Source organism: Tamandua tetradactyla, chromosome 16 (genome assembly GCF_023851605.1).
Source record: "Tamandua tetradactyla isolate mTamTet1 chromosome 16, mTamTet1.pri, whole genome shotgun sequence".
Taxonomy (NCBI): domain Eukaryota; kingdom Metazoa; phylum Chordata; class Mammalia; order Pilosa; family Myrmecophagidae; genus Tamandua; species Tamandua tetradactyla.
This window is the reverse complement of record NC_135342.1, coordinates 75,297,905-75,310,767: the sequence shown is the minus strand read 5'-3', so window position 1 is coordinate 75,310,767 and position 12,863 is coordinate 75,297,905. Positions and strand designations below refer to the sequence as shown.

The window sequence follows — 12,863 nt, the reverse complement described above, 5'->3', positions numbered from 1 at the left end:
ACAAGTCTGCCTATTGTTCCATAGTCTCCTGCTATTTTCTTATCATTCATATGTTTCCTTTTATTATTTTAAATATCCTCATGTTGCAATCTCTCTCAGGTTGTTCTGTTACCTGAAATGCTATTATGGAACCCTCCTGTGTGTTGAGTATGCTGACTGAGTCCTGGCTAGTATTTCTTTACATGTTTTGTACTTTTTCACTGTGAGTTCATCTTCAGCCAGGATTTTTTCCCCCTGTGTAATTCCTTTCTTTCCTGAGTTGCAGTTTCTTTCCAGAGCACTATTACATTCATGTCTGTTGGGTAGGTACCTCAGTCACATCCCCAACCCATGTCCAATGTCCAATTTCCATGGCAGTTTCTTTAATTTGGGGATTCCTCCCCTCTGTGTATATGGCAACCTGAAACCTCAAATCCATGCACAGTGCAGGCTTGGGGCTTTACATTGTCACGGGAGATTCTGTCTCAAGCAAAGAAAAATGGTTTGTGTGCGTGTTTCGCTCTGGTTGTAGTGTAGAGAACAGATGGGAGAGGGACCAGAAAGGCTGTGCTAAAGGCTGTGACAGAGCTGGGATGCCAGCACAGACTTCTCTCCTGAAACCTGTGCTCTTTTAGCTCAACCATACTGCCCTCAGTCACCCTGGAAGTCCAGGTCCTGGGTCCTGAAAGTGTTGGCTGCAGAGTGGCTGGAAGGAGTCAGAGTTTGTAAAGGGCTGCAGGGGGTTGGTTTGGCCAGTGCCCAGACGTGGAGGTGTGTGTGAGGCTCTAGCATTCACAGCCAGCATGGGTGTGTTTGGAGCTCAGCTTCAGACCTGTCTCCACCAAAACCAGGGGTGGGGAGGGAAGAAAGATCTGCTTCCCCCTTGCACTGCAGAGCTCAGTACTGGTCTTAAAGCCAAATCCCATAGAGGGCCTTAGATAAAACTGTGAGTGGCAGCCTGGCAGGTGGTGAAGGTCAGGGGCCCTGGAGCTCAACTTTCTGAGTTCAGGTCCCAGATCCATTATGTCCTGGAGAATTACTTAAATTCACCGGACTTCATTTTCCTCATTAATATAAATAATAGCTGCTTCATAAGGCCTGAAGGAGGGCTGAGTTAATATTTTAAAGCATTGCTTCTTTAACTTTGATATTATATAAATCACCCAGGGATTGCTAGGATGCAGGGTCTGATTCTGTAGGTCTTGGGTAGGGCCTGAGATGCTGCATTTCCAACAAACTCTGGTGATTCCGATGTTGTGGGTCCAAGGAGCTGGGATTTAAGACTCTTAGGGCAGAGCCTGGCATCTGTAAGTGCTCTGTAGAGTCAGTAGATAAAAGGTGACATTTTCCAGAGCTAAGCATGTGGATTAAATTTAACACATCTTTTGAGGGGACATGATTCAACTCACTGAGAATATAGTGCCAGAGAGCATAGAGAGGGTGTGGCCCTGAGTCGGACCTGGGTTCCAGTCCGGCCTTCAGCATGTGTTACCTGTGTAACCTGAGACTATGGCCTTCACCTCCCTACACCTCCGTTTGCACGTCTATCTGTGAGTAGATGGTGCCCACCTTTGGAGATGTTGGGAGACCCATATCACACCTAGGTGGCACCTGACATCAGGGTTCCATGGCACCTGCATCTGTCTCTAAGATTCTGCTACCCCAGCCCAAGACCTTAAAAATACATAGGGTGTGTGTACAAGAGATAAGAGGATATCACCCCATGATGCGGGGCGGAGGGTGGAGGGACAGCCACAGGGCCCTCGTGTCAGTGGATGGAGAGGAGGAACAAAATACTTCTTATCTGTAACTCGCCATGCCTCCCAGGAATGCGACATCACAGGTGACCATGGCATCTTTTTTCTCTTCATTTATTCCTCACTGGAGTCCTTGAAAATGGGCACTGTTTCCTCATTTATAAATGTGGAAATTGAATATAACTAGTTTGGCCAAGGTCCTGTAGCTGGTAAGTTGCAGCTCCAGTATTTGGGCCAAGGATTTCTAAATCGAGCAGGAATTTGAAACTAGGGAAGGGTCTGATGCCAAAGTCCATTTGCCATGTGCCAGCTTGAACCATGCGAGGGTCTTTGTTGAATTAAACCTGAGCAAGAATATAATTAATCTGGACCACCTAGTGATGCCACATCCCCACACATGGGCTTTGTGCAAGAGACGTATCTTTCCTCTCCTTGTAAAATGCTAGACAAGTAAACACCTGTGCAAGATTTGCAGCGTTTACCAGGGCATTAAACTGCTGCAAGCCAGGTTTCAAAATCTGCAGCCAGTTACCACACTGTTGCCTATTAGCACCCACGTGCCTACTCCGGGGCTTGTGCTGGCGAGCTTTGGGTGTTGATATGTACTTCTTCCCTTGGTCTGGACATGTGTTCAGATTCAGGGGAGGCTCCCTACACAGGGCATAAGTGGATTTTCTCACTCTAACTGCAGGGGTTCAGGCCCCTGGCAGCCTCAGAGCCCCGGCTTAGGAAGCAACTCACCTCTGTGCAATTTCGTCTCGGCCTGCAGATCATGAAGGAGGTCCGGCGAGCCCTCTGCAACGCAGCCACCGACGATAGCAAGCTGCTGCTGCTCAGCGCCGTCGGGAGTGTGTTCTGCAGTGGCCTGGATTACTCCTACCTCATCGGCAGGTTGTCCAGCGACCGGAGAAAGGAGAGCACACGGATCGCAGAAGCCATTAGGTGAGCTCTGTGCACGTTTGGACACTCTGGGCCTTGGTGTCCAGAGTGCCTTGTTAAACTGGAAATTCAGATAAACAGTGAATAATTTCTTTAGTATAAGTATATCCTGTGCAATATTTGGAATATACTTATACTAAAAATATTATTCATTGTTTATCTGAAATGCATGCCTTGATTGGGCATCCTGTATTTTAGCTGCAAACAGCCTTGATAAAATTACGGAGGCTTCGTTCGCTAAGCTAGATCCCATTTTCATTCTTTTGATCACAAAGAGATTTTGTTCTTTATCAAGTCTACCATGTAGCAATGCCCTGTGTTATCCACGCCACCCCTGCCCCTCTGCCCGATGGAGGGATTTTGCAATTGTCTGGCTACTCCTGTGTCCTGAAAGTGGCATAGCTCAGCAATGGAGTGGTGGATAGAGGGATTCCCGGGGAGGTGACCATTTGCAGACCCAGTGGGGTGGGGGCTGCTTCTACCTCTCCTGCGGCCTTTGAGGGATATGTTGGGATCCTGGGGGTGACATCCGGTCCCGGCAGTCAGGGGCCATTTTAGGACTCTGTATAGGAAAGTTAATCCCTTGTTCTCTTCAGATTTTTCAAAAGCAAATGCATGTAGTTTCCATCAAGGGCCTTTTAGCTCTTAGGGTTTACAGATATTTCTCGATCTCCTGGCAAAGAGCACGTACACTTGCTGCTATACATTGTTTAAGAAGCAGACAAGTTATAGTTTGGTAATCCCTTCTGCTCTTATAAGAAGGAGCATATATTCTATGGTGGTCACAGAGCCTCAGCTGCCTGTAGGAGGTTTTCCGTGGCTTCTCCATCTGCAGTGACAGTACCCCAAGGTGGCCAATCTCCACGTGACTCCAGGGATGTTCAGGAATGCAGCCTTTCCAGGAGATGGCACTGGGGTGCTCAGATTGTGTGCAATTCTGAGTTCATTTTCAGAGTGAACATCCATTTGAGTCTCTCTTCCAAAATACCTGTTTGCTTCCTGTTTCAGGATTCTTTCCAAAAGACGTGTGAATGGTGTTAGATAGATTCAGGTCCCTGGGTACAGGCCAGCCCTGGCCATGTCCACAGCAGATAGTCGTCTGGTTTGACTCAACTGTGTCTTCTCACAGCTGCCTAGTCACATGGCTGGGGGAACCACGGGGTCCTGGATATGTGCCCCTCTTCATTTATGGGACCACCAGAGCCCACCCAGAGAAGTGGGATGCCCCTCACTGTGGCCTACAGAAAAGCCTTGGCAGCCTTTATCTGGCCCATGTGGAAGCTGTAGGTGGATTTCAGGAAGCCCAGGGAAATAATTTCACATAACCCTGAGCTTCCATTCCATGCACCTGCAGCTCATTAATATGCAAACCTCTTGTTGAATGGTGGCCCGGCAACAGATATGTGTAAGTCCTAACCCCAAAACCTATGAATATGAAAAAGTTTTAGGTTTTTTTCCAAGTCTTTGGAAAAGGGTCTTTGCTGGTATAATTAAGTGAAGGGTCTAGGAATGAGCTCATCCTGGCCTAGATTGGGCCTTGAGTCTAAAGGCAAATATCTTTAAAAGTGAAGAGAAGGGGAGAAGGCACAGACAAGAGAAGGGAAGCAAAGACGGACACAGAGGTTGAAACCCTGCAGCTTCAAGCCAGGGCTTGCCGAAGCTTGCCCAAAGCCCCCAGAAACTAGGAGGGGAGGCAAGGATCAGCTTCTCCCACAGAGCCTCAGGAGTCCTGCTGACACCTTGATTTTGGCCTTTGGCTTCTAGAACTATAAAATAACATGTTTCTATTGTTGTAAGTCACCTGGTTTGTGGTGATTTGTTACTGCAGCCCCAGGAATCTAAGACAGCCCCTGAAGGAAATCATCACCTTGAAAAGCTCTGTGTTTGGGGGGCTCTCCTCTTGGGTAGCATTCCATCCTTGCCCTCATCTTAGTTTTCCAGGGCTGCTGTGACAAATGCCACACCATTGGGTGGCCCAAACAATGGGGTTTTATTGTCTTCTGGTTTTGGATTCTGGGAGTGAGTCCAGCATCAAGGCATTGGCAAAGCTGGCTTCTCCTGGGGCCTGTCGCATTCCAGCAGTCCCCTGTGATGTGGCGCTCTCTCTCCTTATGTCTGCTCCTCTGGTTTCTGCTGACTTCTGCAACTGAATTTCCTTTTCTTATAAAGACTCCAGATCATCAGAGATCTCATTCATAAATGAGCCTACACCTTAACTAATAATAGCATCTTCAGAGTTCCTGGATACGTATAGGTTCACACTCAGTGGATCGGGTTGGGACCTGAACATGCCTTTGTGGGGCACGTGGTTCAGTCCCCAGCACCCTCTGCCCCAGCGTCCGAAAGGCCAGTCCTTTGGGTGGGTGACTACCCATGCACACATAGTCCCTGCTGACTACCCCAGGTACAGCCCCCAGGTCCATCTTGGCTTGGTGGTACTCAGGCTTTGCCAGCAGGGGTGGGGGGCTAATTTGTTAGGGGATCCTAGGAAACAAAGGTACCCTCTAAACTCTGAGAATAAAACCAGTGGAGACATAGATTTAGGAGACAAGCTGGGCCTTAAAAAAAAAAAATCAGACATATGAAGCTGGAGTGGAGAAGGTGGCTGAGACCTGGGGCAAATTGCTTCCCAAAGACCCCAGGAGAGGAGTCCGGGAAGCTCAAAGTAGAAGTCTCAGACACGAAGAGACGCTGGCCGGTGTGTTAGCCCTTCCTGTTGAGAATGCGGCCAGTGTAGCCCAGCTGTTTGCTGCCTCGTAGGGTAGCTGGACTTCTCTTTGGCAGAGCAGAGAGTGCAATGCAGAGGGAATCCTTCCAGATGCTTCAAAGGGAGTAGAAGTTGCTATTTTATGAGCTGGCAGGGGATGCAGGGAAAGGGAAAGGAGACAGCCCAGCTGACTGCACGGAGGGCAGCCCCAGGGAGCGCTTCCAAGCCACAGGTGCTCTGGCTGCACCCCCAGGGGAGATTCCGATTTAATTAGTCTGGGGTAGGGCCAGCATATCCTTTGTTTTAATTCCCTGGGTGGTTCTAATGTGCAGCCAGGGCTGAGAACCCTGCCCTATCCTGCACCTGGGACTGAGAGCATTAGCAAAGGGACAAAAATATCCTTAGTTTTTGCAAAAGAGAAAAGGTGATTATGAGGAGGAGAAGGTGGAGATGAGTTGGTAAGGAAGGGTGAGAAGCTTCGAGGAGGAGGGATGGAGAAGCAGATAAAGCAGTGTGGTGAGGAGAGACCTGACTGCTCAAGACCACCCAGCATGGGGAGGCAGTGGCTCATCACCCATCTCTCAGAGCTTGGTAGTTCATCTGGAAGGTGGGAGCAATCACATGATGGTACTGACCTTGTGGGCCAGTTGCTGAGCTGGAGAGTAATCGGATGATTCACATGAAATGCTTTAACTGTTCCTGGAATGTAATAAGCACTATGGACTAAGTGTAAGGAATTATTACCATCGTTATTAAAGCTCCCGTAATTTCCAGCCATGGGTTCTGGCCAAGTCTGGGTCTGACTATGGAGTGGACTCCAGGAGCTCCCATCTAGGGGTGTCCCAGGAGGACACACAGTGTAGTGAGGCTCAGGGGTCCCAGACCAGCCGAATTAGCTCTCAACCTTGGCAGCAAGATGGCTCTAAGTAAAGGGAATTGGTGGTGAGGTCACAGAAAAAATGCTCCTTGCTCCAGGTAAAATCTGGGAGTGCAGAATTTTGCTTCCAAGCCTCCTTCAGGCTGGGAGGGTGGCTCACAGACCACTTTGAGAATCCAGTGAAACCTGTGTTCACCCATCCCCAGCAGATGCCCTCATGGGGAACAAAGCAGCAGGGACCACAGGTTCCCCATGTGCCAGGCACCTTACTAAGGGCCCAACACGGCCTGTCTCATTCAATTCCCTCCCAGCTCTGCTTGGAGGCATCATCGGCCTTCCCATTTTACAGAGGAAGCAAACGAGGCTCGAGAGGCTGTGTAACATGTCCAAGGTCACTTCACTAATTAGGGGCAGAGTTAAGACTTGTTCTCAGGTCTTTTAGACTCCAAAGCCCTTACTCTTTCTGCCATGTTAGAATAGCCCCAAAGCTCGGTCAGCCGGAAGCCACAGGGCTCGGTTGAACAGGGAATCTGCAGGGGTCACGGTCAGCGTGGCAGCCTTTGATACAGGGGAGGCAGTGAGCCAGCTGCCCACCCAGCCCCCCTACCAGGGTTAGGATCAGATAGCTGAGCCTCAGTGTCTGTAAGGCAATATCCTGTTTGTTGTTTGGCTCCTGCCTCTGCGGGGCCCTTGTGATAGAGATCTGCTGCTGGAGGTGAGAGAAGAAGAATGGGGAGGCTGGTCTCTGCATCACATTTTTAATCACAGAAATGAAATGATGAGGCCAGCTTGATTGCAATGGGAGGGGTTGAGGGCAGAGGGTTGAGAGCTCCATATGGTCCCTGTAGCCCTTCCTTGGTGTTCTCTGGAGGCCCCGCACAGACTGCAGGTTGAAAACCACCAAGGGACAGGTCCAGGGCTTGGAATTGGGAAGGCTCGGGAAGGTCATGAAAGCTGAAGTCCATCCTTGAAGGGCTGTTATGTGAATGGTGAAGCAGTATTGTTGGAGGTAGGAGAAAGGCCTCCCCAAGGATGCAATGTCCACAGCAGGGAGGCTGAATTGTTGGGGAAGGAGGATGTTCAACAGACACAAGTTAGCGTGTCCTTCAGGATGTCGTGGAGGGAATTCTGCATCGAGGGGATTTAACTTGATGACTTATAATGTCCTTCCAACTCTGAGCCTTGAGATACAGGATCCTGGAGTTGTGCAAGGGTACTCAGGAACAAAACATCCACCAAAAATCACCCCAGCCCTGTGGGTTCAGACCTGCAAAGAAGTCCCATATCCCCTACAGTCTCCAGGTAAAAAGTCCTGCAGAAGTGAGTGTCTAATGCCGTGAGATCAGCAGTTAAGCCAGGAAATGGGCCAGTGGAAAACCAGAATCAGGGAGTCATGGTGTCAGGACTCCATCTTTATAGCCATATTCTTTTGGGGTCAACAGCAGTACTGGCCTGAGATAACTCCATTATCTCCTCACAATGAAAGAGTCATCCCAAAGGCCACCAGTGTAATGCCTTAAGCCTGAGTCAGAGGCACAGAATTTTATGATGATTCATGTAGGTCATCAGATACCACTACCCCAGCCTAATCTTTAGACTTTCATGGGTGAACCCTGCTCCAGCATATCACCATGATACCCATGTCTTTTGGTAAGCAATGGGGAGAACTGTATCAATTAAGTGATAAATCAGCTTGAGTTTTTTTTCCAGCTCTTTGGCAGGTAGGATTTGTTTTTTTTTTTTTTTTAATAATTTTATTGACAAATCTTTACACACATGCGGTCCATACATGGTGACAATCAGTGGCTTGCAATATCAGCACATAGTTGTGTATTTATCACCATTATTTTTAGAACATTTGCATCACTGCAGAAAAAGAAATAAAAAGTAAAAAGAAAAAACTCATACATCCTATAAGCTTTACCCCTCCCTCTCATTGACCACTAGTATTTCCATCTACCCAATTTATTTTACCCCTTATCCCCCCTGTTATTCATTTATTTTTTATCCATGTATTTTAATTTATCTGTCTATACCCTGGAAAAAAGGAGCATCAGACACAAGGTTTTTGTAATCACACAGTTACATTGTAAAAGTTACATCATCCGTCTTTAAGAATCAAGGTCCCTGGAACACAGCTCAACAATTTCAGGTACTTCCCTTCGGCCACTCCAATATATCATAAACTAGAAAGGGATATCTATATAATTCATAAAATAACCTTAAGATAACCTCTCAAGTCTATTTGAAATCTTCCAGCCACTGAAACTTTATTTTGCCTCATTTTTCTCTATTCCCCCTTTTGGTCAAGAAGGCTTTCTCACTCCGATGATGCTGGGTCCTGGCTCATCGCAGGACTTCTGTCCCATCTTGCCAGGGAGATTTACATCCCTGGGAGTATGTCCCATGTAGTGGGGAGAGCAGTGAGTCCACCTGCTGGATTGGCTTAGAGAGAGAAAGGCCACATCTGAGCAACAAAAGAGGTTCTCTGGGGTAACTCCTAGATACAATTTTAAGTAGGCTTAGAATGTCCTTTGCAGGAATAAGTTTCACAGGGGTGAACCCCAAGACAATGGCTCAGCCTGTTGATTTTGTTTTCCCCACTGCTTGCGAGAATATCAGAAATTCTCCAGAGGGGGAAGTTGATTATTTCTTCCTTTCTCCCCAGTCCTCCAAGGAGACTGTGCAAATACTTCTTAATTCACTGCCCAAATTACTCTGGGATATATCAGAACATCACACTAACCTGTACAAACCAACAAAATAACATGCCCTGTTCAAGATTCCATGTACTTATGGTGTTCAATTAAACTGACCATACAAGTTAAATTAGGTAAGGTGCTACCCAAAAAATAAATTTTTGCACCAACTAAACATCTCTCCCTTTGGTCTCACACAGAAGTTGAAGTTTTAAAATATGGGCCATTTTATCTCTTTCCCTATATTCTGATCTACCCCAATCCTGTCCAGATCAGCTTCATTTATATCTCTAGTTGAAGTCTGATCCCTTTTTCAACTTTTGTGTGAGTGAAGTATTAGCTGCTGAAACAAATAAACTCCAAATATATATATAATGGTTCAATTGAAAAGAAAAATTGTTTCTCATACATGTAAAGCCTAAAGCAGATGTTACTCATCAGCCCACGGCTGTCCTTCAAGTGGTGACCCAGAAACAGACTCCTTCCACCTTGTGGCTTGGCAGATATCTTCCAAGAACACCACACTCGTCTAGATGAAAGGGTTTAGAGGAGGTGCTTGTGCTCCAAGCTTGGAGTGGTGTATTCTCCACTCACATCCCATTGACCTGCTTGGTTATTTGGCTCTAGTCAACTGCAGGGGAGGCTGGGAAATGTGGTCTTGCGATAGACCCAGGAAGAAGAGAGAAGGGAGAACAGGTTTGTCTTTGTCACATATCTGCAAGCTTTGCTGTTGTTCTGAGACTCATTTATTTACTCAACAGCTGTTTATTGAGTGTGAATTCCAACAGCAGCCAAGCAGTGAGTTCCAGGCAGACTTGTGGGTGTACTTAAGAAATGAAAGGGAGAGAAGAATTAAAAAACAAGTAAGCAAGCAAATAATTAGGATAGTTGCAAATTGTGAACAGTGGTGTCTTCTCAGAAGACCATTCTGAGTTTGTGTGGCTTGAGCGCAGCCAACAAGGGGGCAGTGATGTGTGATAAGCCTGGAAAGGTCCGTGGAAGCAGACTTGATCATGGGCAGGCCTTTGCATTTCATTCCTTACTCCTGAGTTCTTGGTAGTTCCCAATCATCCGTCTGAGAACAGTGAAGAATGCAGGTGTTACTAGTCATTCTGGATCTCCTCGTATCCAGGTGAATATTTAAGCCTTCTAGATCTTCTGCAGCAACTAGGGGAGAGGCAGAAAAGGTGTTCTAAGGCAAAAGAAAGAGAAGTTCATGCTGCTGACTCTGTTTAATGTGCAGAGATGCATGCTGTAAGCTTGCCTAGTGCAGAGAGGCAGAGAGAGAACATGCTGCCTATCCCCGGAGCTATGATTCCAGATGTCTGAAACCTTCGGAAGAACCAGCATCCTTCCCCTGTTTTAGTCAAGGCCACCCCAACTTGTACACCCTGGTCAGCATTCTGGAGCTCCCCTTGATGAGTCTGGCTTCCATTTAGATAACTCAGAATCAGACAGTCCTGGGACTGGAAGAAATCTGAAATGGTATCGTCGTACGCTCTGAAGTTTGAATTCCCACTGCAACATCACCAAACGTGGTCTCTCTTCTGAGTTTGAATGCCTCCAGTGATGTGGAATTCATTCCTCCCCAGTCCACCGTCCCACCTCAGGGCAGTGCCGGTAGAACATTCTCCCTCTCACTGGGGTGAACTGTCCTCCCTGAAACACGCTCCTTCCTGAATATTTCTGTGGCATGGCTTCTGAACTTAACATTGGCTCTTCTCTCTTAGGAGCTATACGATTCAGTCGGGATCTGGGGTGTCGTGCCATTTTATTGCCCAAACCAGGACTTTTGAGAGCAGAAAGAGCTGATAGCTGGGACAGTCTGGGTACATAGCCACTCGCTCTCCCGCCTTGTAGTCCGGGCGCCAGGGGCCATGCAGCCGAGCTTCTCCCACTGCGGCCGGCGGCTGGGTCCGGTGATGAGGGCTGTGGGTGGGCGCCCCTGGGCTTCTGACTGCCCGAGGCTGCGTCCCGCACCCTGGGATGTTACTTCAGCCTCTGTCATCGCGGGCCTCGGCCAGCCGCAGGCCTCTGGCAAGCAGGGCGCTCTCTCCCCAGGGACTTCGTGAAGGCCTTCATCCAGTTCAAGAAGCCCATCGTGGTGGCCATCAACGGGCCCGCCCTGGGCCTGGGCGCCTCCATCCTGCCACTCTGCGACATCGTGTGGGCCAGCGAGAAGGCCTGGTTCCAGACGCCCTACGCCACCATCCGCCTCACGCCCGCCGGCTGCTCCTCCTACACCTTCCCGCAGATCCTGGGCATCGCGCTGGTAAGCTGCGCCCCCGTGGCCCCCCACGCTGCGCTGCGTGGACCTGCGAGCCCAGAGGACCCCTCGGCGGTCCTGGGTTTAGGGTTTGGCCCTCCGTGTGGACAGAGCCCCAGGGTGCCTTTGCCCGCAGAGTCTGCTGCTCGTCTCGGCGTCCTCAGCCTCCCCAGACCGGCCTGTAAACTGAGGCCTGGCTCATCTCAGGTCCTTCCGGCAGAGCCAGGGCTGCCTCACCCAGGACTGGGATGTGAGGGTGGTGAGGTGGCATGTACTGAGCACATATTTAATGCCAAGCACTTAACTAAGTACTCTGCCTCCATTTTCTCTCCTTTCTCCTTCCTTCATCCTTTCTTCTGTCTCCTTCCCTTCCTTCCTGACTTCTTCTCTTCCTTCTTTAGTGTTTCCCTTAACTTTTCTTTCTTGTCCTCCTCTCCCCCTCCCCACTCCCTCTGCTTCTCACTGTTCTGACACTGAGTGCCGAGCCCTGTGCTGATGACTGGGGACTCAGTTCTGTCCCCAAGGTGTTGCTTCTATTCCCTGCCCTCAAGGGCATAGGAGAGGGGCCGCTTCAGACAGACAGGGCCTCGCTGAGAGGGGGTGACTGGAACAAGCACTCACTTTCCAGGCAGAGAAGACAAAGGGAGGCAGCCCTGGGAACATGAGTGTGGTGGGCATGTGGAAGGAGGGGTCCGGTGACCGGGCCTGGTGAGGGTGGGTGGGAGCACAGAGCAGGCGTGGCCGGGGAGAGGGCAGTGCCGACCCGTGGCCCCTCCTGTGAGGTCAGCCTGGGGTTGTTTGGCGGCGGTTGCGAGGACTGCAGGAGCGCGTGCCTGTAGAGACCCCGCAAAACACTGAAGGAGCAGGACTGCAAGGGGCCAAACCTGCCTCCTTCCACCTTCAGCCTTGCTTCTTCCATGTCCATTGTGGGGCTGCATCTACTGTGAATTCTCCCTTTCTGGGGGTGCACTCTAAGATGTCCCTTTTTACTCTGGGTCTTATCGGAACGTAAGCGTCCACTCTTACCATTGCTTGTGAGCATCTCAGGGCAACCTGTGGGCACTCTGAGTCCCATGATCCTTTGTGTCCAGCGAAACGCTTGCTCTTGATGTCCTCTGGGGAAGGCACTGGGTTTTACACTTGCTGGCGGGCTGTCTTCCCTGGCTCTCCTCTGAGAATGTGCAAGTCCTCTTTTTTATCTCTCGAGTCCTGCCTTTGTTACAACAATTAGAGAGATTTGCTAGCAGTCTCCCTTCTGTGTCCTTAATAGTCTTCATTGCTGCTTTTTGGAAATGACACCACCAGGCATAAAAGTCATGGCCCTGATGGCACGTTCCCCATGGACCAGGCCTTGCTCTGAGCACCGTCTCGTGTCTTCACCTCGTGCCTGATGGACAAGGGACAAAATCGAGGCTTTGTGAGGTTAAATGACTTGCCCAGTCACACATCTAATGAATAATTAAACTCTCGGTTTGTGCTCTTATTTTCTTATTAGCGTGAGTGACCTGTTAAGTTGTTGGTCATCACCCGGGACACTCAGGGTTTCAAGGTGACCCTTTTAAGTTCTCTCCAGAAACTTAAGGGACGCAGGGGCTAAGAGGAGGCTGTGACAGTCCGTCAGTTGCCTTCCCACATGTAC

At 49.1% G+C, this 12,863-nt stretch overlaps 1 protein-coding gene across 1 annotated transcript in view; it reads left to right on the top strand.

Annotated features, from left to right (window-relative positions):
• The window catches only part of CDYL2 (chromodomain Y like 2), a 182,852-nt gene that overhangs the window by 157,579 nt on the left and 12,410 nt on the right, over nucleotides 1-12,863 (top strand). Inside the window, exons 4-5 of the mRNA XM_077133104.1 lie at nucleotides 2,506-2,678; nucleotides 11,020-11,230. Coding sequence (XP_076989219.1) covers nucleotides 2,506-2,678; nucleotides 11,020-11,230 — 384 coding nt within the window. The remainder of the gene's footprint in view (nucleotides 1-2,505; nucleotides 2,679-11,019; nucleotides 11,231-12,863) is intronic.